The 24,169-nt window shown below is 35.2% G+C and overlaps 1 protein-coding gene across 10 annotated transcripts in view; it reads right to left on the bottom strand.

Moving 5' to 3' along the window:
- The window catches only part of KLC1 (kinesin light chain 1), a 50,998-nt gene that overhangs the window by 6,496 nt on the left and 20,333 nt on the right, over positions 1 to 24,169 (bottom strand). For 3 of the 10 annotated variants that reach the window (XM_075503665.1, XM_075503666.1, XM_075503667.1), the window contains 13 exons: positions 23,560 to 23,790; positions 21,364 to 21,442; positions 19,169 to 19,394; positions 18,536 to 18,623; positions 17,710 to 17,811; positions 16,897 to 17,070; positions 16,648 to 16,747; positions 15,726 to 15,775; positions 15,572 to 15,639; positions 14,098 to 14,206; positions 10,402 to 10,563; positions 4,919 to 5,049; positions 153 to 219 (listed from right to left, as the gene is read on the bottom strand). In XM_075503665.1, coding sequence (XP_075359780.1) covers positions 153 to 219; positions 4,919 to 5,049; positions 10,402 to 10,563; positions 14,098 to 14,206; positions 15,572 to 15,639; positions 15,726 to 15,775; positions 16,648 to 16,747; positions 16,897 to 17,070; positions 17,710 to 17,811; positions 18,536 to 18,623; positions 19,169 to 19,394; positions 21,364 to 21,442; positions 23,560 to 23,790 — 1,587 coding nt within the window. Of the gene's footprint in view, positions 1 to 152; positions 220 to 4,918; positions 5,050 to 5,080; positions 6,430 to 10,401; positions 10,564 to 14,093; positions 14,207 to 15,571; positions 15,640 to 15,725; positions 15,776 to 16,647; positions 16,748 to 16,896; positions 17,071 to 17,709; positions 17,812 to 18,535; positions 18,624 to 19,168; positions 19,395 to 21,363; positions 21,443 to 23,559; positions 23,791 to 24,169 lie in introns of those variants that run through there. The other 7 variants (XM_075503668.1, XM_075503669.1, XM_075503670.1 and 4 more) reach the window with 7 other exon arrangements.

The following is a 24,169-nucleotide window of genomic DNA, read 5'->3' as shown; positions in this document are numbered from 1 at the left end:
GAACATGCCTTAAGCATATGCTTTAAACGTCTTACTGAAGTAGGATCTTACCAATCACTAGGAGTTTGTTGTTTTATTATTTATCGTACTCTTTTTATCCCAAACCCTACTACTGATATCTATTTTTGTAAGAGTATTGTAGGGCTTCTTACTTGAAAATGATCTTCAGTAGCCTTGCCACCCATGTTAAGAACATTCAGAGAACTGGCACGCTTCATGCTGCAACCAGGACAGTGAACATGCAAGGATAAACCAATCAGAATAGCTGAAAACTAACAGCTCTAAAAACACAAGCATAACAACGAGCAATGCACAGTTAAGGGAGTTTCAACAATGCCCCAAAACTGATCTGAGGGATACCCTTTAAGATAACTACATAACTTAGAATATGTTTATATTCGGTTCTAAATTACATATAAAACAAAAAAAAATGACAAGCTCCTCAAGAGCTTAAACATTTCAGGCAACTGATTTAATTTCAACTCAAAATCTCAATTTTTAAAGTACATCAAATTAATACACTGACTTAGCATTGATTTTTAATTAGCTAATTCTCAGTTTCAATTTTATGCAGCTTCTTACAAAAGCATCAAAACATTCAGACAGTTTAGGGAAAAAAAAAAAGTGAAACATGAATAAGTTTGTCACATAGGCAGCATTTAACTTGGAAAAGCTACAACAAACATTAGTTTAGTACTTTCTGCCTCAGCTAGGTAAGTCTCCAGAATCGATTTCAAAAAGCATTTTAAAATCTTTTATTTTAAACATTTCAAAGTGAAGGGAACTAAGATGGTTGCTGCTCTTAACTTTGGTTATGCTTCTGGTTTTACAATGCTCTGAGCAGTGTTAATCACCCTAGAATACTGTATTGAAAGCAACAGATGAGGAAAAAAAATTAATCACCTACACAGGAGCCACTGACAGTCAAAATATCACTGCATTAACTGTAATATCTACTGGTGTTTGAGATGAGGATTAATAATTTATCTGCATTTCTCAAACATATAAAAAATTTAACAAAAGTATTTTAAAAGTGTGTGTAATGAAATTCAAGATCAGCCTTAAGCTTCCTACCATCATGGTGACCACAACAGGAATGTCTGATGTCCTTTATCCCAAAGCATCTGGACATTACTCAGAATATAGTAGGTGTGCCTTGATTTTTCACTGGTTTTTTTCCTCTTTAATGATTTCAAAACTACTGAGTACTTCGCCTATATATTTGATGAACTATTCACAACACAATGAGGCCCTAATCCTGCAACGCTACCTACAGCTTTAGAGACAACTGACTGATGCGAAGTTCCCAGTGCCTTCCAATAACATGGAAAGGTTTATCCATACAGATCACATTAGATATTAACCAGTTTTTCTTTCTCCTGAAGCAAGACTACTAACAGTCAAAGTCAAGCACAAGTTTTAAATGCTTTCATAAAGCAAAGGCTTAGCAGAATAATGAACCAAAACACCAACAAACACAGGCAACAGCTGCCACATAACATAGGCTTACTGCTTTTTCCTAGCATTAAATTTGCACATTTCAAAAGCTAGAATGCACACAATTTAAAATATTTGACATGAGTGTTAGCAACAACAAAGCAAGGACTCATGCGTGGTATACACCTCTCATTTATTCGAGGAAACATGTACAACAGAGGTTATATATGGAAGTCAAAGGAAGTTAATCTGTAAAACACAAACAAAATGTTACATAAAACTCTCAAAAAGAGCATAAAGGTTTATGGAAAACATTCCAGGGAAATAGAAAATCCACCAGTAAAAAACTACGCAAGTAATTTTAGGTTCTTGCTGAAGTGCGAATTAAAAAAAAAATATTTTTAATCACACATGAGATACTAGTTTGTGGGATTTGGGGTTGTTTGGGATTTTTGTTTTGTTTTTTTAAATCAACATACTTAAGAACTTTAGTCTAGCAAATGTACTTTTAATTCCCTCCATGTTAGAAACATGATTGCACAAATAGCATGCAGTTGTTTTTCTGGTGTATAAGTAATAGCAATAACAAAAGCTTCACCTGCCCCCCCCCCCCCCCCCCAAATTACAAATATTAACTGTTCTGCTGTATGATCAAAATTTTCAGAGAGAAAAATCAAACCTAACACTAGCAAAGTTAAATTATTGCAGAACTGAATTCTGAAATAGCATAAAGAAAGAAAGAAGTGATGCCATGCTTCAGGTATTGTATGTTTCAAAGAAGAGTTCTTAAGAGATTTGTTCTTTGTCAAAAAGGTTTTCGCATGATTTTAAAGAAGCAATTTCCCTGATGAGTTTTCCACTTCATTCTCTTCAACCTTCTGTATCAAGCAACAACATGAAAACTAAGTCTTTCTTTCATGCTGGGATATTACTGTATTCCTATTTGAGTATTTCTCATTCAGAACCATATCAGCACTGCCAATTACTATTTACAGAAGCACAGTATAAGCAACAGGTGTAAATCAATTTCAAAATAAAGTCTTCACAGAGACATAGGGAGGCAATGCAGAGGTGTACTGGTAAGGAGGGAGGCACGTAAGTCTTCCACCTAGAGTGGCTGACTTCATAGCAAAAGTTATTTATATGTATGCTATGTCAGTATTGTAATATTCAGCTATCAAACACTAAAAAACAAAGGTTTGCATAATAAAAACTGAATATGCCTTTTATTAAGCTCAGAAGCAGAAAAAAATTAACTATTTACTAAAGTTTCTTCAGAAAATGAAATCAAAATGACTTCTTGGAATACCAGTATGTACAGCTATGCTTCATGATCTACAAAGCTGGTGTTTAATACCAGGTATCTTAGCTGGTTTTAATAACAAATGCAAATATAAATTAGGATTTAAAAAGTCTGTATCTTACAAGAACAGAAATTGTAATATTTATTGTCTTACACACTCAATGTGCGTATTTACATAAAAGCCTGTCAATGCAATACACTTATTGCAAGTTTTAAGAATAAATTATTCTTTGAGAACAACAGTGACATATAAAAAACAAGAATACTTTGTCAAAAAGGGAAAGCAAGAAAGATATTGCTTTGTTTTCAAATTTGTTTCACATCAATGTCTTTATTTGAGGAAATCTTATCTGGTGATACAGACCCCACAATATAATTAATGTTAACATGGGTAGATTACTTCTATGTTGGTCAAATAACACTACCAAAGTGCAGGCAATGAAAAGGTAGAGGAGTTCTTACAGGGCACTGCAAAGCCAAATGTCTTCAGTTACATGTAAGCATGATTTTCTACACCTACAATCACAGAGTTACTTTACCTGCACAAAAAGTTAGCTCTATTTACTACAGAGAATAAGGAATAAAAATCTTGGCTTTTAAGAAACTGAAAACCTTTCCATGTCTCACAAAAATGAGGAGAAAATGCAAAACTAGCTATGAATATATGCACCTACTCATACAAGAATATACCTGAACTATGATGTATGAACTCTAGACAGAACTGAATAGAAACAGAAAACCAATGTACAAAAATGCTAATACTGAAGACAAAGAAGGAAATCCCTTTTATTCTATTTTGGCTTGCATTTGCTTACTAAAAGCATTTTACATTTACATGTTTCCTTCTTCTAGTTACATGTTTTTCACAGTTTATTCCCAACCTATCATCTCAGAAGCAGTTCTTAATGATGTATCAATAAATGCAAATGGATTTTTGACCTTGAATTTGATTCAGTGCCTTCAACATCAAGTCTCTGGCAGCTGAGAGTGAAATTTTAATTAACAAGTCTAAAAATCAGATCAGGCTGAATTTGAAACAGATACCCAAGGAAGAGAATTCTATGTGTACTGCAGCTGTACACAATGTTTTACAGCTGCATAAAAACAATAAGGTAAAACTTCATTGGAGCACTTACAAAAACACATTGAGACCCTGCCTCCAGATCACTGTCTCAGGTTATTACCACCATCATCATCTACTATATTACTCATAGATCCAGTTGCTCCATCAGAAGAGAATCCAAGTTCTCCAATTTAACTGTTTTAAAGCATAAGTTCAAATTCACATTGTCATACAGTTTCCTGTCAACCAAATGAGTTCCAGTTTTCCACAGCAAGGGGAAAACCCCCTGCAAAACTGACTGCAATTATGTTGGGGGTGAGGGGGAACACCCACGAGTGCTATTATGGAAAACAGTAGTACATTTTAACTTCTCTGCAGCAGCCAATAAATTATGCATGTTTTTATGCATTTATTAGAAATATTACATACATCCAAATCCATAATCATATGGTAAACAGGAAAGAGTGAGAAGTCAGATTCATTAAAATTTGAATTTTTACCACTGACTTCACTGAGGCCAAAGTGTTAATGAGATGCACAACTAGGTTCAAGTTTTTCAACATTTTCCTCTGTTCCCTCTGGGTTTGCCAAAAATAGAAACTGAGAAGGGCTCAAATCAGTAATTCTCTTTATACCCACAGCAATATATAAAGCTATTATCAAGAATATATCAAGATACTAAGCTATATCAAGCATATTAGTTGTGGGTTTACTGTATTCAAGCTTTTATTGTAAAAGTCCATAACATTTATTATTCTTCACTGCTGTGTGAAAAGGAGAATTTTGCAGGTAACTAACATTTATCAATAATTCTATGAGGCTCTTCTATTCAAGTGGCTAAAGCAGTAAAAACGGAAAAAACAGTTAAAATTGAGTTAACTCTTAAAAGCAAATGTAATCCCTCAGATGTTACAGAACTTTCATTATAAGTTTATAAGAAATTATAAGAAATTATTATAAGAAATTATTTCCTATTTTATTTTTCTTTAAGATATAAATGTATATGATATGCAGTTAGCTAAGCAGAGAAGAAAACACTGCCCTAGGTACTGCACTAGACTACAGTGGGGGCACAGAACGAGGGCACACCAGCACAGCTAAGAATAGATAATTACCCTGGATTCTTTGGTTCACTGTCTCGTGAACTTCCTCCCTTCAGCTTTCTAACCAGCTTCTCACTGCTGCGTCTAATGGAAGCACGAAGTTTGCTAAAGGAACCACTGCGTTTTAAAGATCCAGTGCCATCCTGAAAAAAATTGAACAAATGTGAAAGTGCAAGAGTTTGTTGCCCTCCCCCAAACCTGGCTCAAAAACATTTAATTGATGAAAAAAAATTTTTAATCGCTATTAATATATACTTGGTACAATTACCTGAACACAGAGTATCATATAGCTATAATTTTACCAAAACAAAAGGGTTCCTGCCAAACTGTAACAAAGATTTCTAAAATGTGAAGACATGCTCAAGCCATGATTCATAATAATTAATAAAACCCCACCACAGTAATCAAACAATTCACCATCACCACGTTACCATTTCATATGAGCACATTGTGGTTAACACAGTACAAGCCCCAAGCAAAAGCATTCCACCAGAGTCTAAGAAAAAAACCGCTTTATTTTTTTCTAAACATCTACATTACTTGCAAACATGTTTGTTTAACCCTAAAATCCTTAAACAAAAATATTTCTGATCAGAAACATGTATGGTTAAATTCCTATACTTCATTTCAACTTTCACCAAAGAAAATGTAAAACATGATGAAATGAATTTTTCATACGTTGCATTCATATTTTACACTGCTGCGCTGATCCAAAGAAACTTCCAACTGACCACAATTCTATTTTTAAATGTTTTACTCTTAAAAAAAAAAAACCAAACCCAACAGTTTAGTAAGATTAGGAGTGACCACTTCCTACTTCATAGAAATCCTACATGACTATGAAAGAAGAATTGTGAAAGAAGAAAGTAAAGTACTACTAAGCAGACAGACACCTGAGTTGGAGTGAGTTTATTAGAAGTTAGAAAGACAAATACACAAATCACTGAACACCAAGATTAGTAGAGAAAAGCATAATTGCCAAAATCTCACACAAAGACTAAACAGCAATGCTACTTTAGAATAATCATAAGTGAAGACATCCAGAGTTCCATATTGATGTTAACCATGTAATAGGTCTCTAAATACATTTTAAAGCACTTGAAGAACATGCCTTACTGTTACGGGGTTTGTTTTGTTTTTCTCCTGTAAAGATCACCATCATGCCATTTCAATAATACCTTGTGTGATACTTTTAACTACCTTTTTTCCATAGTGAACAGCTACTTATAAAGTTCATTGTTACTTTTTTTTTTACTAATGTATTACACAGCAAATGGTTGTAATAACATTTTGTATGACTAGATACATATCTGGCAAAGCTACACATGTACAGAAATAGAAAAACCAAAAAAGACACCAGCACTGAAGGAATGGCCAGTTTACAGGGAAGTGTAGCTCTGACAAGAATCTTAAGGGGTTTGCTAAAACACAGCAGTCAGTACTGAAGAGAGAAGTTAAAGCTTGAAGATGGTGCACGCCCGTCATGCAGGAGACAGTATAAGAATCACAAAAGGCATCTAGGCCTGTCAGAAATGGAGAGAGAAAAACGGAATGAAACTGTTGGGAAAAATTCAACAGTTTTCAATTTTGAACAGTTACGTTTACAGTATTTCTAGGTCACATTCAAAACAATTTTTTGCAGAGTAAGTATTTGGACTGCCCTTAAGTACAAAGTGCAGGCCCTTGCAATTACCAGAACGTACATCTTTATACAGTTTCACCTGTATAACTAATACGCGACTTACAAATGAGCATGAATGACGCTGTGCATTCTTTAAGTTAGCATTTGTATAAAATACAAAACACCTTTAAGAAGGGATAGCTTTAGTATTACATTTTGTAAACAAAGAAAGGATTCTTTTTTCAGCTGACATTAACACAAAAATAAAACTAAAGGAAAAAAAACAGAAGAAAGGAACAGAGCAAGGTGCATTCATTTCAGCTTTAACTTCTGTCAGGAATTTTCCTCAAAATGAAACTGCAAGAAGAAAGAGGTCTTCCTCTAACCTCCAGACAAAATTCTGTTCATTTCTTTAAGGAATTAGAATCCAACTCACCTCACGAGTATTTTTTTTAGAACATATCTGTGTGTATATATATTATCCAAGTGGAAACTTCTGTACTCTCCCTAATGCAGTGAGGCAGCTGAAAGAATCCACCTTTAAATATAAGCTGTAGTTCAATTTACATGCTTTCCATTCTCGGTGTTAAGTACAGAAACCATTACTGATAGTCTTAAGGTAACGGTTTTGAGAGCCTTTACCTATAGCAACTGGAATGAACAGTAATTAAAATTACTCTTGCAAATGGCAAAATGCGTTGCTACCAAGTGATAAGAAGATCAAAATCTAACCAAGTATTTATGTTTCAAACTAAATTGCATATATTGTTCACACTTTTAAAAAATAAGGCTTCAGCTTTGCAGGATTGAATAAACTGAAGTCTAAATTCCAATTAGAAGTATTAGATCAGTGAAAAGGCTAATTATTCCTATGGTCTTAAACCAGTGATGCTATAGTAGTGATAATGATCCAATGAAGAAAGGCAAGACAAATTTGGTAGATATAGAGTATAATTTTCATTATGCTAGCTAGTACATTAGGAATAAGCAGACAAGCTTTAGGGTACTTCAAATCTGAAATAAAAAACATTGAACTTCCAAGTTAAACACTGACTGCACGATTAACAAAACACCTTTAAAACATGAGCTTAGGATAAAAAAAAAAATTCCTAAATCCAGTGTAAACAAACAAAAAAAAAATCACAGAGATACCCATTTCTATGGCAAAGATTAATTGCCAATTTTTATGTCACTCAGAATGAGAATCACCCTATTACTTTTGCTTACACCTCCCCACCATCATCTCTTCTTGTACCTTGTAGTTGTCTGCTACAATGCTGCTCTGACTGTCTGACACTCCTTACTAAACAAGAGCAACTCTTACCAGCTAGTCTATGGTAGTGAAATGTATTGCTTTCGTTTCACACCCAGAAGTGGACCGATGTGCCCAAAAGCTTGTCTTTTTGAAGCATATGGTTTAGCATAATAAAAGATACTTCCTCACACTAAAAACATTATCTTTAAATACTATCATACCACGAAGATTTTTATCTGTCCTCCAACTGGCTGCAAGATCAATTTACAAAAATGCCAATTACATATAACCACTGTCATTCTTAATATACAACCATAGTAAGGGATAAAAATCTTGGGATTTCGACCTTGGATTTTTAAGACAAAGTATTTCTTTGCATTTTCAAGTATCTTCGGTTAACTTTAAGGGATGGACTTTGTATGAAACATGTAAACATGCACTACATAACCTCACTTAGCATGTTCATTTTAGTAGTTAATGACAGATTTACTTCCAATAGGAATTTCAGTTCTTTTTGTAAGAATGTAAGACATTACATCAAAGCATACAATGCTTAATAGTGATTACATTCCATATGGAAGTCACTTAATTACAATAAATCTTCCAACATAATTTTTTTGTTGAAGTCTGTTGCTTTACATACGCCACCTATTCTCTGACAGCCAAGAACATGAGTCAGCTTGACCACTTCGGAAGAATTTAAAGGGAAAAGGCAGGCCTCTCTTCAGGCTCTGACACAGAAGTTATCTGCCTGATAAAAAAAATTCTACTATACTATATGAATCAGAGTATTTTGTCTGGAGGGAACACACAAGGGTAAAAAAACCTACACAATATAAAGTAGAAGGAAGAACAGCATTGAGATAGAAACACTAGTAGGGTAGAGGGAGAGCGAGCGGCCCACTTTATGTAAAAGATGTAATACAAAATACCTTCTCATAAGAGGGGGAAAAGAAAGAAATTACTAAGATAAGAATAAAGCAATGCCACTTCAGCACACTAAAAATGAAAAGTTTGTTTGCCTTGACAGGTCCAAATTTAATTTTTCAGATCAACATATTTTATCACTGAGTTTGATTCAAATATTGACCTAGAAATACTGTCTATTGCTTCTCCAGAAGGCCTTTTCAATCCAAAACCTGCATGCTTGTTTAATTAATGTCAATAACAGAAAAAAGTTTAATCCATTTAAAACATGGTCATGCAAAGTACAGCGAAAATTAAGGGAGGAGTACAGTACACAGTTCTAACGCTGAATGGGCAAAATGAGAATTAGAAAGAGGGTTATCCAACCTTACTTTGGCTTTATTAATGATGCAGTATTATTCACAATAGATGCTGATTGACTGTCTTGGCACTGAGAACACCAATGCCAAGAAAACAATAATAAAGAGACAAAAGCAAAGATGGAAAGAACATGCTCCTTTAAGACTAAAGCAGGATGTGTTTTATCAAGGTTTCTTTGGAATGCTCAACTTTGTCTCATGTGGCAAAAAAAAAAAAAAAAAAAAAGGAAAAATAAAAAAAAAAGATAGCTGTTGTAAGAGAAATGAAACTTCAGAAGACTCAATTGCAAAGTAGGCTACTTCCCCTCCCATACAGCAAAAGCAGGCAACAGCATTTTTACAATCTAAGAGAATATTTTCAGCAGAACTGCAGCTGGGAGTTAGTTAACAGTGCAATATATAGCCCATTGCCAGCAATGGGATAAAGCATGGGAAAGCTGGTGACAGAAGCAAACAACTACATAAGCCGGATCAATAACTGAAAGCTTCCACTGTCTTTCAAATAAAGAAAAACAATGGTTAGAAAAATGCGTAGGTAATCACATTATATGTATGTTTTTACTTTACGACAATCAGTGTTATACAGTGAAGCCAATATATGGGAAACAAATAGGAACAAGCCCTGACGCCAGTCAAATTCTAATACGGGAAAGCAATATTAGAATTTCACTTAAGTAATGTGAAATTACTATCACATTGTTATGTGATGGCACTGCTTCTTTAAACGGATTGTATAGCAGCTTGAAAAGTTATGTTAGAGGAGAGAACAAGTTGTGTAAGAAGGAAATGGGAATTATTTTAGTGTTAGACCAATCACTTCAATTTACTCTAAAACTGCTAACACTTAATACATCTCCATAGCAAACGTTCTTTGTGATTCCAACAGATGCAGTATTTTTAAAGAAACATTTAAAATACGGGCAAATATGGCATCAAAAGGACAAAAGAAAACAGAAGTTAATTGCTAGAGTATTTCTAGCAGTAAAAAGAAACCACTGACAAGCAGTTGTACACCAGACCATAACCAGGACACTCAATCAGCATTAAACAACTTAAATACAACTGCTTGGGATTCTTGAAGAAATTTCACCATTCAGGACAATAACAGAAAGGACGTTTTAAAATTATTTTAAAATAATACAATTTTTTTATATTATGTTATGAAAAACAAAATATTACTCAATTTCTTAATTGATTCTGCAAAATTACAAAATACAAAGTAGGTCAACCAAGAAACTACTGAAAACACAATAGGCTGGTGAAAATGGACAACCGTATTTGTTATGCTGATAATTTATCTAGGCTATTTTCTTAAACTGTGTACTGTACTTACCCCATTCCATTCTACGCTCATACTCACTTCCTCGCCTCCATCAGGACCACTCTCGTACTTTACCACATCAACATTGAGGCTTTCTCGGCTTCGCCTTTTTTCTATGCTCTCAGGGTCATTCAGCACTTCAGCAACTCTCTGTTTATGAACATTGTCAAGACCCTGAGAATTAGGTGAAATAGGAAAAGGTTTTGTTTTATTACGAGCTGTATTAATCTACAACTTACGCACAATAACCATATGAGGAAAGAAGTCAATCAAACCCATAACTCCATTACCCTGATTCTGCCTTCAAAGGGCAGTCAAGGTGAGTTGCTCCTTATACGTTGCAGGAACCAACATAGCATGAAATGGAGAGACAGTTTGGTAGTTTGAGAATTCAGTGACTTGCCATTCTTTTCCTCCTTCCCTATCACTTGTCAAAGCCTCATGGTGTTGACGTCACTTACCTGAAGCTATTTGGCCACCAGTTTAATATTTAAGCGAGTCATAGATCATGAACAGTCAATGCAATTCCCAGTTTTCCACCTATCAAATGGTGCAGTATTCATCCTCCTTTGGAAAGAACACTGCAGGTATCTGAATATCTAATACCTAAGACACAGGTTGTGTTATTTCAAAATACTGACATATGACACTTGGCACAGTAGTATAATTTATCCTTCAGAAAGAAATCAAATAGAAAATAAGCTTATAATAGAAAAGACTAGATATATGGTCAATAAAGTATGTTTACTTTGTGTTAAAGAATGCCCATCAATTACCAAATAATCCTTTAAATATCTTAAAAGTGCTAAAATACCTTCTATGAAAACTGCACTAAAAATAAAGGCAAAATCTTTAACACAGAAACTAGAAAGTAACAAAGCTCAAATCATACTTATTTTCAGTTTTGTCTTCTTTGTAATAAACCTACTCCACATCATAAACAGTATTTGCTGAATGGAAGAGATCCCAGACGAATGTCCTACACATAAGAAAATATTCTGCATCTTTCACTGTGCAGCGTTAGCAGAAAATGTGCAACAAATCTATAAAGTCTACCACAACACAAAGTGAAAATCATGCCAAAATTCTACTTAAAAGTAAAGTGCATGAATAAGAATGGAAGTTGTTTTAGTGGCATGGAGAAATCAGGTTCTTGGTTCCCACATAGCTACTTTCCACTAACTGCAGAGCAGAACAGCCCTCCCTAATGGAATTCTACACACAAGGAGGCATGAAACCAACATATAACAATCATAGATTTTCACTTCCATGTGGCTGTATGGTGCAGAAAAGTGGCTAGAGCTCTCAGACATTAGAGAAGCATAGGCTGAAAATGGCTTTTGCACCAAACCCTTCAGCAGCACAGAACACGAAAAGCATAAAATTATTTAAAATCACCACTGAGGAGGCGATGTATCACATAAACAACCTCTAGGCTCTGTTCCAAAGCTATTGTCTGTCATTTACCTCACACGTTTTAAAAAAAAACCAAAACCAAAAACAAAACGCAGAAAGAAAATTAATGAAGGGACAGAGAACTGCACTTCCCGGTTTGTTAGATTCTGTCATGAAAGATGAAGGTCTTCAAAAGTCTGGCATATACATCCCAGCAGCTAAAGCAAACAAAAAATGTGGGAAGGAGAACAGAGCTGTGGAGGAATGATGCTCTTCCACACCTGGGAACAAAAGCATCTCTCTGCTTTTAGCCCAAAAGGGGACACGCATTAACCCCATCTGTCCTCCTTTAATGACCTAGAATAGAAAGGTAGTGTTAAACACTGCTAGTAAGACAGCATTGTTTCCTACATGTCCAAATCTAGTGCTGTGTGTAGTGTGATCTATTATGGTATAATGGTATAGGTGGTATATGATGCACCAATGAAAATCTGAAGCATGCTTAATAACAATAAAGTAGCAGCAGCAAGCCTCCAGCAGGCTCTATGGAAAATGGAGACAAGGAACAGTTTTTCCAGTGGTACTGGCAAGCCAGAAGTGGGCTGATTAAACAGGGATTCTAAAAGAGACTTCTCCAATAGCAAGATCCTCCCATCTTTAATTCCCAAATAATCAATTCCAAGCTTCACAGTAAAAATTTGTATTTGAAAAGTTGGTGTTGTTTTGTTTTTTATATATAAGAAAGGCAACAAACATAACTACAAGCTAAGTTTTCTTCCAGCCTTCTTATTACTACTATATTAACGCCAATTTATCCTGGTTGTTTCTGTTCACACTAAAAAATTATCACTTGTAATGGCAACAGTAAAACTAAGAACCAAAGCAAGTATGTTAAGATGTAGTGCATGTTTATTTCTTATCTTCAAATAATATTTGAATGAGACACACACTGAAACTGAACCTTCAGTAAAAGTATGTGAAAGTCATCCTCAGTAAAAGAAAGTATCTCTATCAGCTATTTCCCCCCCACCTTTGAATTTTCCTTGCTGAAGAGCTTTTCTCCCAGATTCATACTTTCCTCTTACCAGTTTCATTCCATTTATTTGGCAAACATTTGCAAGTTTTCCATCATTTTTTGTGGGAGAAAGAACTTATGCCATCTTCTATCAAAGGGAACTGTTGCTGAATTCACTAGAAGAGCATGAGGTTTGCCAGGAACTTTTTGCTCTCTCCCTTTTCCAGATCTCTGCTTCTATATACATCAAACACTGCAGTACCATTCTTTAAAACACAACTTCAAATCAGTATAACCAATAAAAACCAGTACATTATCAATAAAGATCTGATCCATCACCTATGTCGGTTTACTTCAATTTAGAATTAGAGTTTAGAATTTTACACGGCCATATAAGAAAAAAAAAAAAAAAGAAATAAAAATCTTTAGTATTGCATAAAAACAAAATTAAAATTGAACTTTCCAAGGTTTTTTTTATTCACTTATGTTTTCTTATTTTGCTTTCCATTTTAACACTGACTGACAAGTCACGATTGCTTGTCCAGTCTTATGTACTTCTATAAAAGACACTGTATCAAATCATCCAAAAGGGAAAAGGAAAAACAAAAAGCCAGTAAAACCCCAACAAAAACAAACTCTCTCCCACCTTCTAAGACTGTGAGAAAGGGCTACTTGAACAGCTGATTTGAGAGCACAGAGACAGCACAGAACTCCTCCACATTAAAAGAATAATAGTCCCACCTTAAACTGTAATTTTAAGTAAAAGAAACAAGTAACAGAAGTAAACAAGTAAACAAAAGTAACAGAAACAGCAACTGATAAATTTATAACGGTCTTCTGAAGGTCTGCACCAGTCACAGTCAGTCTTATGCAGAAACAGAACATTTGTAAGTTTAACAGCTCCTTATTAAAAGTAGAACAGCATTACTGGCAAAGGAAATTACCAACAGAACTTCTCCATTTTCCCCTAGCTACAGTCTCTCTCGCAGGACACATAGCCAACTGAGGACTGCTGGCCAACACAGTGTTTTCTGCTCTTCCATTTTCCACATAATTTCACTCCCAATTTGAATCATGCCCCTGGTACACAGTGCTACTGCCCTAGCAATTAACCAGTTCGCAGGTGTTAAGATAGTATCAGTTTACCACCAGTTCAGACTGAAATTAGAGGGCGACACCAGGCACCAGACACTGAATAACTAAAAGTCTATGTATTCTGCATGTACGATAGACACTGAAGTTGAAAATCTGCATGACCACAACGCAGAAATATCATTAAGGTGAATTTTCATACTTGCCTGTTTACGAGATCTCATTGCTGCCTCTTCTAATGTTTCAGCAGCTTCAAATTTGCCCTGTCGTCTGTAAAGTGCCCCAAGGTTCTTTAAGGTAGTTGTCACTGTTGGACTATTTAAAGAAAAAAAAAAAAAGTGTATTATATACACACACACTAAGCTCTTCACAATTCACAAACTAGTATGGAAAAACCTGTTAACCCCTTTCGATGTGCATTAACGGCTCACACTATGATTAGTCAACAGCCCTGAAACTGGAAGTTAGTAACTACCCTCTAGATCTACTCAAGAGAAAACTGGAGTGCTCTATCCTTGTGTTTTTCAGATGCATCTTGAGGTGAAAATTTAGCTCAATCTCAGTGTGTCCAACTGAATAACTGTGAAGCTTCCAGAAAATACGCCTACTCATGCATACAATGACCATTGCTGTAGCATGTGTTAGTCACAAAACAAATTACCAGTTCCTTTCATCAGCTTTTACTTAGTACCTATTTGTAGTTTCTATGCATTTCAAACTATGCTTGAACAATAAAGGGAGAAAAAAAATTCGCACATTCCATTAATAAGTCTCACACTCCAACAAGACATTTTTGTTTCAATAACACGATGAGCATTAGCTCAGTCACAGTATTGTTGCTTGAAGTTTTGCTCCAGTAACAGCAGAGAAAAGATTTCCTCATGCATTACAATGAACTAGTACATGAAAAACAAACCAACAAAATGTATTGCACCCAGAGTTCAGGATGATGAAACAGATTGACAGTACAAAGGCTCTGTTGCTTGTTAAATACAAGAATTCAGACACTGAAGAAATGAAAATCCCTAACTGAACATTATCCGTAATAGCTGCAGTTTTTTTCTTACATTGTACCACCTGTGCGTTTAAAAAAAAGGCAGTTAAGGAACAAAATTAAAGCAAACAAAACAAAAATTTCACCAAGTATAATCCAAGCTGAAGTCCTTGTTTCTCTTCTTCAATTTTAAGGTACATGTTTTCATTCACTCAAAACTATATTCTTCAAGCTTTAGAAACTCAAATAATGCTGAATTGTGGCAGTTTAACTTTGTTTCTTGTGCCAGCTAGAAAACTCAAGGCTCAGTTATTTGCACAGTCTCCTTTTTGCTTCTGGCCCTCTCTAGAGGTCTTGCTGGGGCAGGGAGAGCACATATGCCAACCAACAGTATAAAAAGAAAGAAAGGTGACCTATGCTTCCACGTGAAGGACTGCCAAGAACACAAGTGGTGAATTTTTATGTCACTTACTAGATCTAACCAGCCTAGATTAAAAGCAGCCCCGGGACTTGAAAACTGCTACCGTGTCCCTGAAACCCAGTCTTGAGGCCTGAATTTTTAATACTATAGTTTTTACAGTCCTAAAGAAGCAGCTGGTTTGGTTTCATTTTTAAACATGCTTTAATCTGACATTTCTGGATACTGGGTATTGCCACATTGTTTGTCCTGTAAAGAAGTTACCCACCTGTCAACTTTGCAAGCTTTGTACCAGCCACCGTATTCTCCAAAAGATGTGCCATCTTTTTGCTTTCCCTAAAACAAAAATAACATTGAAGAAAAATAACTGATTTGTAACTTAAATAGTAAAAGTTCCAAAAAAGATTTGACAGCAGCCTTACTTTGCACTCTTCCCTCTCTTCCGCATGCATCCAAATAGGCTTATTTTCATCTGATGAAACAGAAGAAAATATTTTATAGAAGTACAAGACTACAAAGTATTCATTATTTGATTTTCACCCTTCTGAAATGAAGTTGTGAACTAGAGAATTAGACTATTACCACCACAAAAGCAGCTTACTGTCCATACTACAAGCAGCAGATAAATAAAACATGCACCTCTTCCTTTACCATTTTGTCGTCTTTTCCTATCTGAACTTAGAAAGTTACTTCTGAGAAGCTTTGAAGTCAGTATATGCTGCCATCAATTTGTCATGTGCCTAGTTCTGTGCTAGAAAACACGCATTTATTTCTTTTATCATAACAACTGTTTTGACATCTACTAAGTGGTGCATATGCTACTGTCATGCAATGCCATGAAAATTCTTCACTGTGATTTATAGTTGATAAAGCGCATTTGACTTCAGTGTACAGTGTAATTCACAGTTTAAGGGTATTTTCCACATTCTTTAAATGTATTAATGGAGGACTCACATTAACAATGTATTTATTATATCATTAAAAAACCTGCAATGACTTTTTCCTCTGACTGGAAAGTGACATACATTTTTCTGCCTCTATAAAAATACAAAAATTGATTTTGGTTGGGCATAAGATAAACTATGGCAGAAATACAATCCATAATACATAAACCTACCAAGTCTACCTCATGCAAGAAAAACTCACCTTTGGAATCAATGTTACTGCTGTATCTAAGTGCTTTCTTATGATGAATGTACTTCAACGCATCTATAATCTCACTTTTTAAGTCTACTTCAAGCAGACAACAATTTTCATCAGGACACATTAACTTCTTGCAGATTTTATTTCATAACAACTACAAAAATGAAATATACATTCAAATCTAGGGACTAAGTTTCTTACCATCTACAGAGCCAAATTCCCGTTCATGAGCGCGAGTAAGAATCTCTTTGTATAAAGTTTCCGCTTGCTTAAATTTGCCCTGTTTTAGATAGCAGGATGCCTGAAAACAAAATATCCCCCAAAACATGTATCAGCACACTGTTTTATTTAGCTTGAAAAATAATTAATGCAATACATGATGCATAAAGGTGCATTTTGATTAATCAGAAAATTTTACTTTTTCCTAGATTTACATTATGAAAGGCTTACCAGGTTGTTCTTTGTTTTTGCAACATTTGGATCATCTGGTCCAAGCTTAGTTTGGTAAATCTCCAGTGCCCTCTGATAGTAGTATTCAACCTCCTCATATTTACCCTGGTTCTGGCATAGCAAAGCCAAGTTATTTAATTGTTTGGCAACATCAGGGTGATCTTTCCCCAGAACCTGAAAATGAAATACCTTGTATTAAAACATTCTCCAGTCATCATATCAGGGTTTAGAAATGCATCATTTAGAAACACCCCGTTAGTTTTTATTCCTTATCAATTCAACATGAGGATGACAAAAGCAAAATTTGCATTTGAAAGATATGAAAGTTACTCAATTCTACTACAAACTGAGAATGCTGCAGAACAATTCATAACAGGAATAATGTAAGTAGTATAACAACATTATATGCAGCGTATTATACAAAAAAGCCTGAAGGTGCACACATTCAGTCTCATGGACTAGAATAAATATCCACATAGAATAATGAACTTAAAAATTTTAGTGATGTTTCATTTTTAATTCCAGTGCTCTTGTCAAATCAAAGATTACTTAACTATCAAAGGGGAAAGAAAAAGGTAAAGAAGGTTAATTACAAAATACAAAATTTAAAATATACCCAGAGTGCTTCAACAGGACTACTGGAATTTACTACTGTTTTGAATTTCAGACGCTGCTAACTACTAGGGCATTGCTAACTCTGTGGTTTATCTCGCAGATCTACCCAACCAAAACATTAAAAAACTAAAACAGTGTTTAACTTTGCCCTTTCCCTAAAAAAATGCATTCAAAGGTGCTGTGTTCTTTTACTCATACCTTTTCTCTGATTTCCAGAGCTCGCTTACATAATGGTTCAGCTTCTTTGTACTTTCCCCGTTTACCATAAAGTACTGCAAGATTGTTTAGAGTTGCTGCCACCTGTCAACAGTAGAGAAATATTAATTACACTGGAATTTGCCGATACAAATATCTGACAAATGAACACATCTGCAGTGCATTGATGTTTTCAAATTTTCCATGCACAGGGTAGATCTCTTGAAATTTGCAAATGAAGAAATAATTATTATTGAATGCATACATACACAAACAAGGAACAGAATAAAACCAGAATCATGAAATACTTTTGTTTCATTTGTGGAAAAGTCATTTAGTGCATACATATTCTTCCTACATTCTTCTCTTCCAGCGTTCTCTCTCACATCTATACTCACAGCTGCCCTGCTTCACACAGGCTACATGAAGTGAGATAGCACACTGATTTTAAACACCAAGTACAAAAGCTTGATTTAAGTTTCATTTAAACACAGCAGTAAAACAAATCAGAAGTACACCTTCAATCTGAGTTTAGTAAGCTGATTTACTAGAATCTTTCTTCCCAAATTAATTTCCCATAGAAAATCCATGCAATCTGAAATCAAGTATGTGCAAGTCATTTGTGGTGAAACAGCACTGAATATAATGCTTAAAAGGTACATTAAATATTCAGGACAAAACAAAGAATGTTACATTGTGGCCTCCTACCTGTACTGTTTAGAGATAAGCCAGGTCTTAAAAACTTTCCTGTTGAGTTTAATATTAGAATGAGTTGAAAAAAATTCAGTGAAAAACACAACTAAGAATATGATATTGCATGTATACAAACCGCTGGATGATCTTTGCCCAAAGTCTTTTCGCGGATAGCCAAGGCATCATTCAGGAGATTTGCTGCATCTTTGTATTTGTTCTGGTCTCTAAATTTTAAAGAGTCATAATTAGTACTGCGGATTCAGAAAAGAAAGTCATAAAAATGAAGCTGACTTTGAAGTACTGGCCTAAAGGTGCTAGTAGTACAAAGGAAGAGTAATTGAGAATATATTCAGAAACCAGGAAGCCTGTAACTGTAAAGTAGTTCGCTGGTTGAGGACTAGCATGTACTACTTCTACACTGCTGTCCAATTTATACCTCTAGATTATCTGTTAGTGGGTAATCAAGACATGCTCCCTCAGCAGACCAAAAAAAAAAAAAAAAAAAAAAAAACCAAACCAAACCAAAAAAAAAAAAAAAAAAAACCCAACCAGCTTCACTCCCAAAACAAAGGCACAGGCAAAAATGCAGCAACTTGTTTAAGTATAGGGAGACATATAAATATTGCAGGACTCTCTTGAGGGTTATAATAAAAAACAGGGAATGGAAAATAAAACAACAGTCAAAAAAATGTTAGTCTGAACATTAACAGGTTGTAGCCAAATATTAACTATTTATTTAACTGATATTTATCTATGTCAGTATACAAACCTGTACACCAAAGCAAGTATGTTCAACATAGTGGCAACATCAGGATGATCATGACCCGAAGTCTTCTCCAGATCTTCAAGAGCTTGTTTACAGAGAGGTACAGCAACCTCATATCTACCTTGGGAAGCGTACTGAATAACAAGATTATGAAGGGTCCTTAATCTTGCTGGAATTTCATAGCCACCTTGTTGGGCAGCAGCTGCTGCACTGCTATGCTGCTGTTGAACTGAAAGAAATCCGCAAGATTTCAAGTTGTTTAAAAGATGACTGTAACTAAAACATCTAACATTACTGCTCAATGACACAAAATGAGACTCACTGAATTTTATTTCTTCAATACAAAGCATTAGTATTAGAACGCAATTCACAGCAGTCATGCTGTCTTGAACAGTGACAGTGAAAATATGACCATTTTATTCGTCATACTCTGTCCGGTACTGTATTAATTTTTTTTTTTTTTTTTTTTTTTTTTTACACTTCTATTAGCTCAAAGGGACAAATGTAATAAACCAATGAAGAAAGCAGGAAACTACTTCAGCTCAGCAAATCATTAACAATTCTCAAGATATCATAATTTTGCACTTACAAATATCGACATTTCCCTATGGAAAGGAATATTAACATAGACAAGCCAAATACCTGCAGAAAAGCTCAAATGATTTGTCCTTTTTCCTTTATTCTCCTTGTCTAAGCATAATTTTTTTTTCGTTTCCCTTTGTTTGCTATATCAAGGAATACTTAAGGGTGGCACATAAAGGATTAAAACACCTTGGATGTCACTAAAAACAGTTGCATGAGAAAAGACACTGAGTCATCAAAGCCAGTGTCAACCTTTAGGTTTTACTTACTAACCCTCAGGGTTAGCCACTTATTTTCCAGCAGCTCCTAATCTTTGGTTGTTGCAACCCCCACCCTACCTACCACTCCCCCCAAAAATCTGCTGCCCTTTTTCTCTTCACCTGGGAGATTCCTGGGAAGATTGAGACATTTTCATTAAATTCTAGACAACACACAGGATAAGGGCTCCAGCTGTGAGCCTGTCTTTCTTCTCTCTATTAAGCAAAAAAAACACTCACAGCAAGTGCGAGCCCTTTTATGTCAGTGGAATCATACAATTCCAAGCCTACATCCACAATCGCTGCCTACCAAAGCACTGAAGCATGTAAGTATTTTTCCTGGAGGTCAAGGCAATTACTGAAACATCAACTTTGTCTTCTGTAAAGCAAAATAAAGTAGATAGACTATGCAGATATATAGGCAGCTTTGCCGTTCAATTTTCCTACTACAAAATTCTAGGGAAGGAAGGATGAGCTCAGGATGGAGTTCATAGTCAACACTAACCTATTCTAAACTCTTCAAGTCTTCCTTCCATTGCTGGCTATGGATAGCATTACCACGCTATCAAGCACGCAGTGTATCTTGTGTACGTGCCCATAAAGGATATTCGAAACTCGGCTGATTACAAAGGTGGGACCCTTCAAACATTTTTTCTGAAGTCATTTGTCTGCTAAGGACCATTATACTATTACCACACTGCATATACACTATTATATAATGTATTGATATTGTATCAGCTTTACACCTATATGAAAAAACACATTTCACTAAGCAAGCCTTATCTATTAATGGCTTCTTTCAACCCCACTACCATATCCCTACCTCAAAACTTCACTGCATATTCACCAGTCCTTCTGACCTGAAGACAATACTTCTAGAATGAGTAGTAAAATTAAGGAAGACAATCTTAGCAAAGGACAAAAGATTATATGAGAAAGACTTCATACTGAAACCTGCCCCAAAATGTTAAATCAGATCATTAAAAAGGTCATTAACAGAATCCACCACCTGGGCAGACCATCAAAAAGCTTCAAGTGACTGAGGCAGATTCTGAAACATTGAAACAAACCTTTTCCATTTTGAGGCTCACAGGAAAGACTGTGGGACGAATTTTGTACTGAAGTCAGTCCCAAGAACTTTACAACAGCTAGTAAACTCTCTTTAAAAAACTAAACCCCAGTTCTATACATATCGATGTATAGAATGTATATCAATGACTGGTTTCCTTATTCTAGCAGAGGCATTCACCACTCCACTGTGTCCCAGAGGACCTCAAGCATGGATTCATTTTTGTAAAAAGCACCTTTATATTCTGCATTGCAGAAATACACTAACATTGTAATTTGAAGTGCACTTACTTCCTTGTCCTTGGTCATCTTCATCATTGGGAAATAAGTCATCCAAAGGCTCTTTGGTGGAATCCGTATCTTTATCCTCCTATAGAACAACCCCAAACCCGAACAAATTGTTACACTTAAATCTAAGGCATTAAGGGACAGTCAGCAGCATTAAAGGAAAACCCCACATCCAGAACTTAGGAAGTGCCAAGAATAACATTTCTCATAGAATTTTAATGAAGGTCTTATGTTTAAATGTATTTACATACTCTGGCCCGACACAATACAGGACACCTTCAGAAGAGCCAGGAATAGAAATCAGGTCTCCTAGATTTCAGTCTCTATTTAAGCACACAAGAACACATTTGCTATTATTACAGAGACATTATACCTAATGAAAGTACCCAGTAAAGAGTGAGAGCTACTGAATATGGAATTGTCCACTGTACTTTTTTAGTCATAAACGCAGTTATAGATGAGCAAGAGAGAGGAATAAGGAGATTCATCTCCTGAAGGGGAATAAAGTTGCACCAGCAACTTTAATTCTGTCACCTCAATTTCTGAGTACTCAACTTCTGCACAAGTAATAGATTTTGCAATTGTGATCTGTAAGGTTCAAAAAGAAAAAGAACACTTGGAAGGAGGTTCATCTCCAATAGTCTCCATCTGGAACCATATTAATTTCTGCACAATCCATCAGTGTATATTGATTTTAAACATCCAAAGATTGTTCCAAATCCCACAATCATGTAAAAAAGAAACAGATCATCCCTCAATCCAGTTTCTTAAATGTGGAGTCTACACAATATGAATAGCTGAAATTCTCAGAAATGTTAATCTCAGTAAGGAGAAAACCCAGGAGCAGAACACATTCCTGTTTTTCTGGCTTTCCATCCAACACCTTTTTCCACAGATGAGAAAAAGGCAACTGCTGCTGCTGGCATTCAAGTTCAATGGTGGCAAAGTGGGTGCTCTGCAAAAACAGCAGATTGATGGGACTAGATCTCAGATAGGAAGTTCAAATTTTGAAGTGTGCTGATTCCAACCTCATACTGAATATATACAATTGACTGTTTTCAAAGGCCAGAAACAGAGACTGTCCATATGGTTAGTGAAACTATAGAGACGCTTTGCTTACTTTGACTGTATCTGCCAATTAAACTTCAAATAATGGTGCTATTTAGGCCATCTGCAGATTACAGTTCATCAGTTAGCACATCAAAATCCCAATATTCCCTCCTCCTGCCCCTTTTCTAAACAGGCTTTACTGGCAGTATTCAGCTACAAATACCAACTCATGAAACAGCACTGAAGAGTTCCACGTGCAACTGACCAAAACAACTCTCATTACTCACAATATGTTAAAAAGGATTTAGTCAAGCAGATGGTTAAGCATGACTAAAATGCATACATTTTCAACCATTATGTTGCTGAAATAATTGGTTATGAAAAACTGTTCTTTCCAAGACACAGCTGAGAAGGTCTGAACACACAAAATGAGATCTTTCTCTACAGTGCCATCTAACTTAAGAAAACAAAATAAAAGAATAAACAAGAAGGGCAGATAATTCAGAAGTCTTTTTAAGTGATAAGTTACTTCTGTAAATTAAAATTTTATCCATTTTCTCTCTGAATCTAAGCATACGTAACACAATGGGCTAGCTAAACACGACTGAAAATTTGCAGATGTCACAATGTCTGGCAGAAGGTAATGAAAGGGCATTCAATAACATCCTATCCTAGCGTAAATTCTCAACAGATATAAAAGCTACACGCTGATTTCAGTATAAGAAAATTAAATATTTTTCTTGCAGTCAAAATAAGCCAAGTCCCCTATGTACTTAGAATCTTTAATAGTTTACATTGCCCACTTATTTTAACTGTTGAATTTACAGAAGAAAATTTTTGGCTTGAAGTTCAGTTCTTCATTATTTTCTTTTTTAAGCTAATATGATACTAAATAAGTATTTATGGATTTTGACCCTCATATGTATTTTATTATCTACAGACAGCAAAACATTTACTCTCTTAAAATACAGATGAATGGAACTCTCAGAATCTTTCTGCAAACTCTATGACACTGATACAAGGTAAGCATTTTAATGACAAGTTTATATTAGAGACAAATAAAAAGCTTGTATCTGTCATTTCTTGGTAACTAGGCAGATTACAACACATACGTAAATGTAAGGTGTTTTTTACTATACAGCTACTTACTGATGGTGAAATATCGTCGTCATATTTTTTTAATTGATTCATGAATTCTAGATGTTTCTTCTCTTCCTCCAGTTGAGCCACAGACTGCTCACTTTTCTGTAGTTTCTGTTGTGTATTGGCTAGTTCATCTCGCAGCCACTGATTTTCCTGACATAGCCGGCGAACCTGAGCACGCAATTTCTGCTTCTCTGATTCCACTGCATTTAAGTGATTTGACAAGGCCATCATTACCTAAAAAGTAGAAGGTGTCACATGACATACTTCCTCTAGAATGCAGTTCTCTATTTAACATAAAAGCCTTTTATTATTTAAAACCTACGTCAGCTGTGAAATCTGGTAAACATTCAGAGTTCTGTTCTTTATATATCTGGTTCTCACTTTTCCTCTGAACTTTTTTTACCATTTGTTCAGCCAGAATTAGCCTAGAGGAACTCTTTACTAATGATTGTTTTCCATGATGCTATCAGAAGTCAAATTGTTTTAGAATTCCCTGAAGATTACGTATAATCTTAAAATACAGGAAAAATTTGAACTAGGATTTAGGTTACTGAAATGGAAATCTTTGTTCCACCAACATGAAATGGAGCAGTAATACTTTTAACTTGAAGGA

This window comes from Mycteria americana, chromosome 5, assembly GCF_035582795.1.
Source record: "Mycteria americana isolate JAX WOST 10 ecotype Jacksonville Zoo and Gardens chromosome 5, USCA_MyAme_1.0, whole genome shotgun sequence".
Taxonomy (NCBI): domain Eukaryota; kingdom Metazoa; phylum Chordata; class Aves; order Ciconiiformes; family Ciconiidae; genus Mycteria; species Mycteria americana.
Note: the sequence above shows the minus strand (reverse complement) of the source record. Positions and strands in the feature narration are given on the sequence as shown.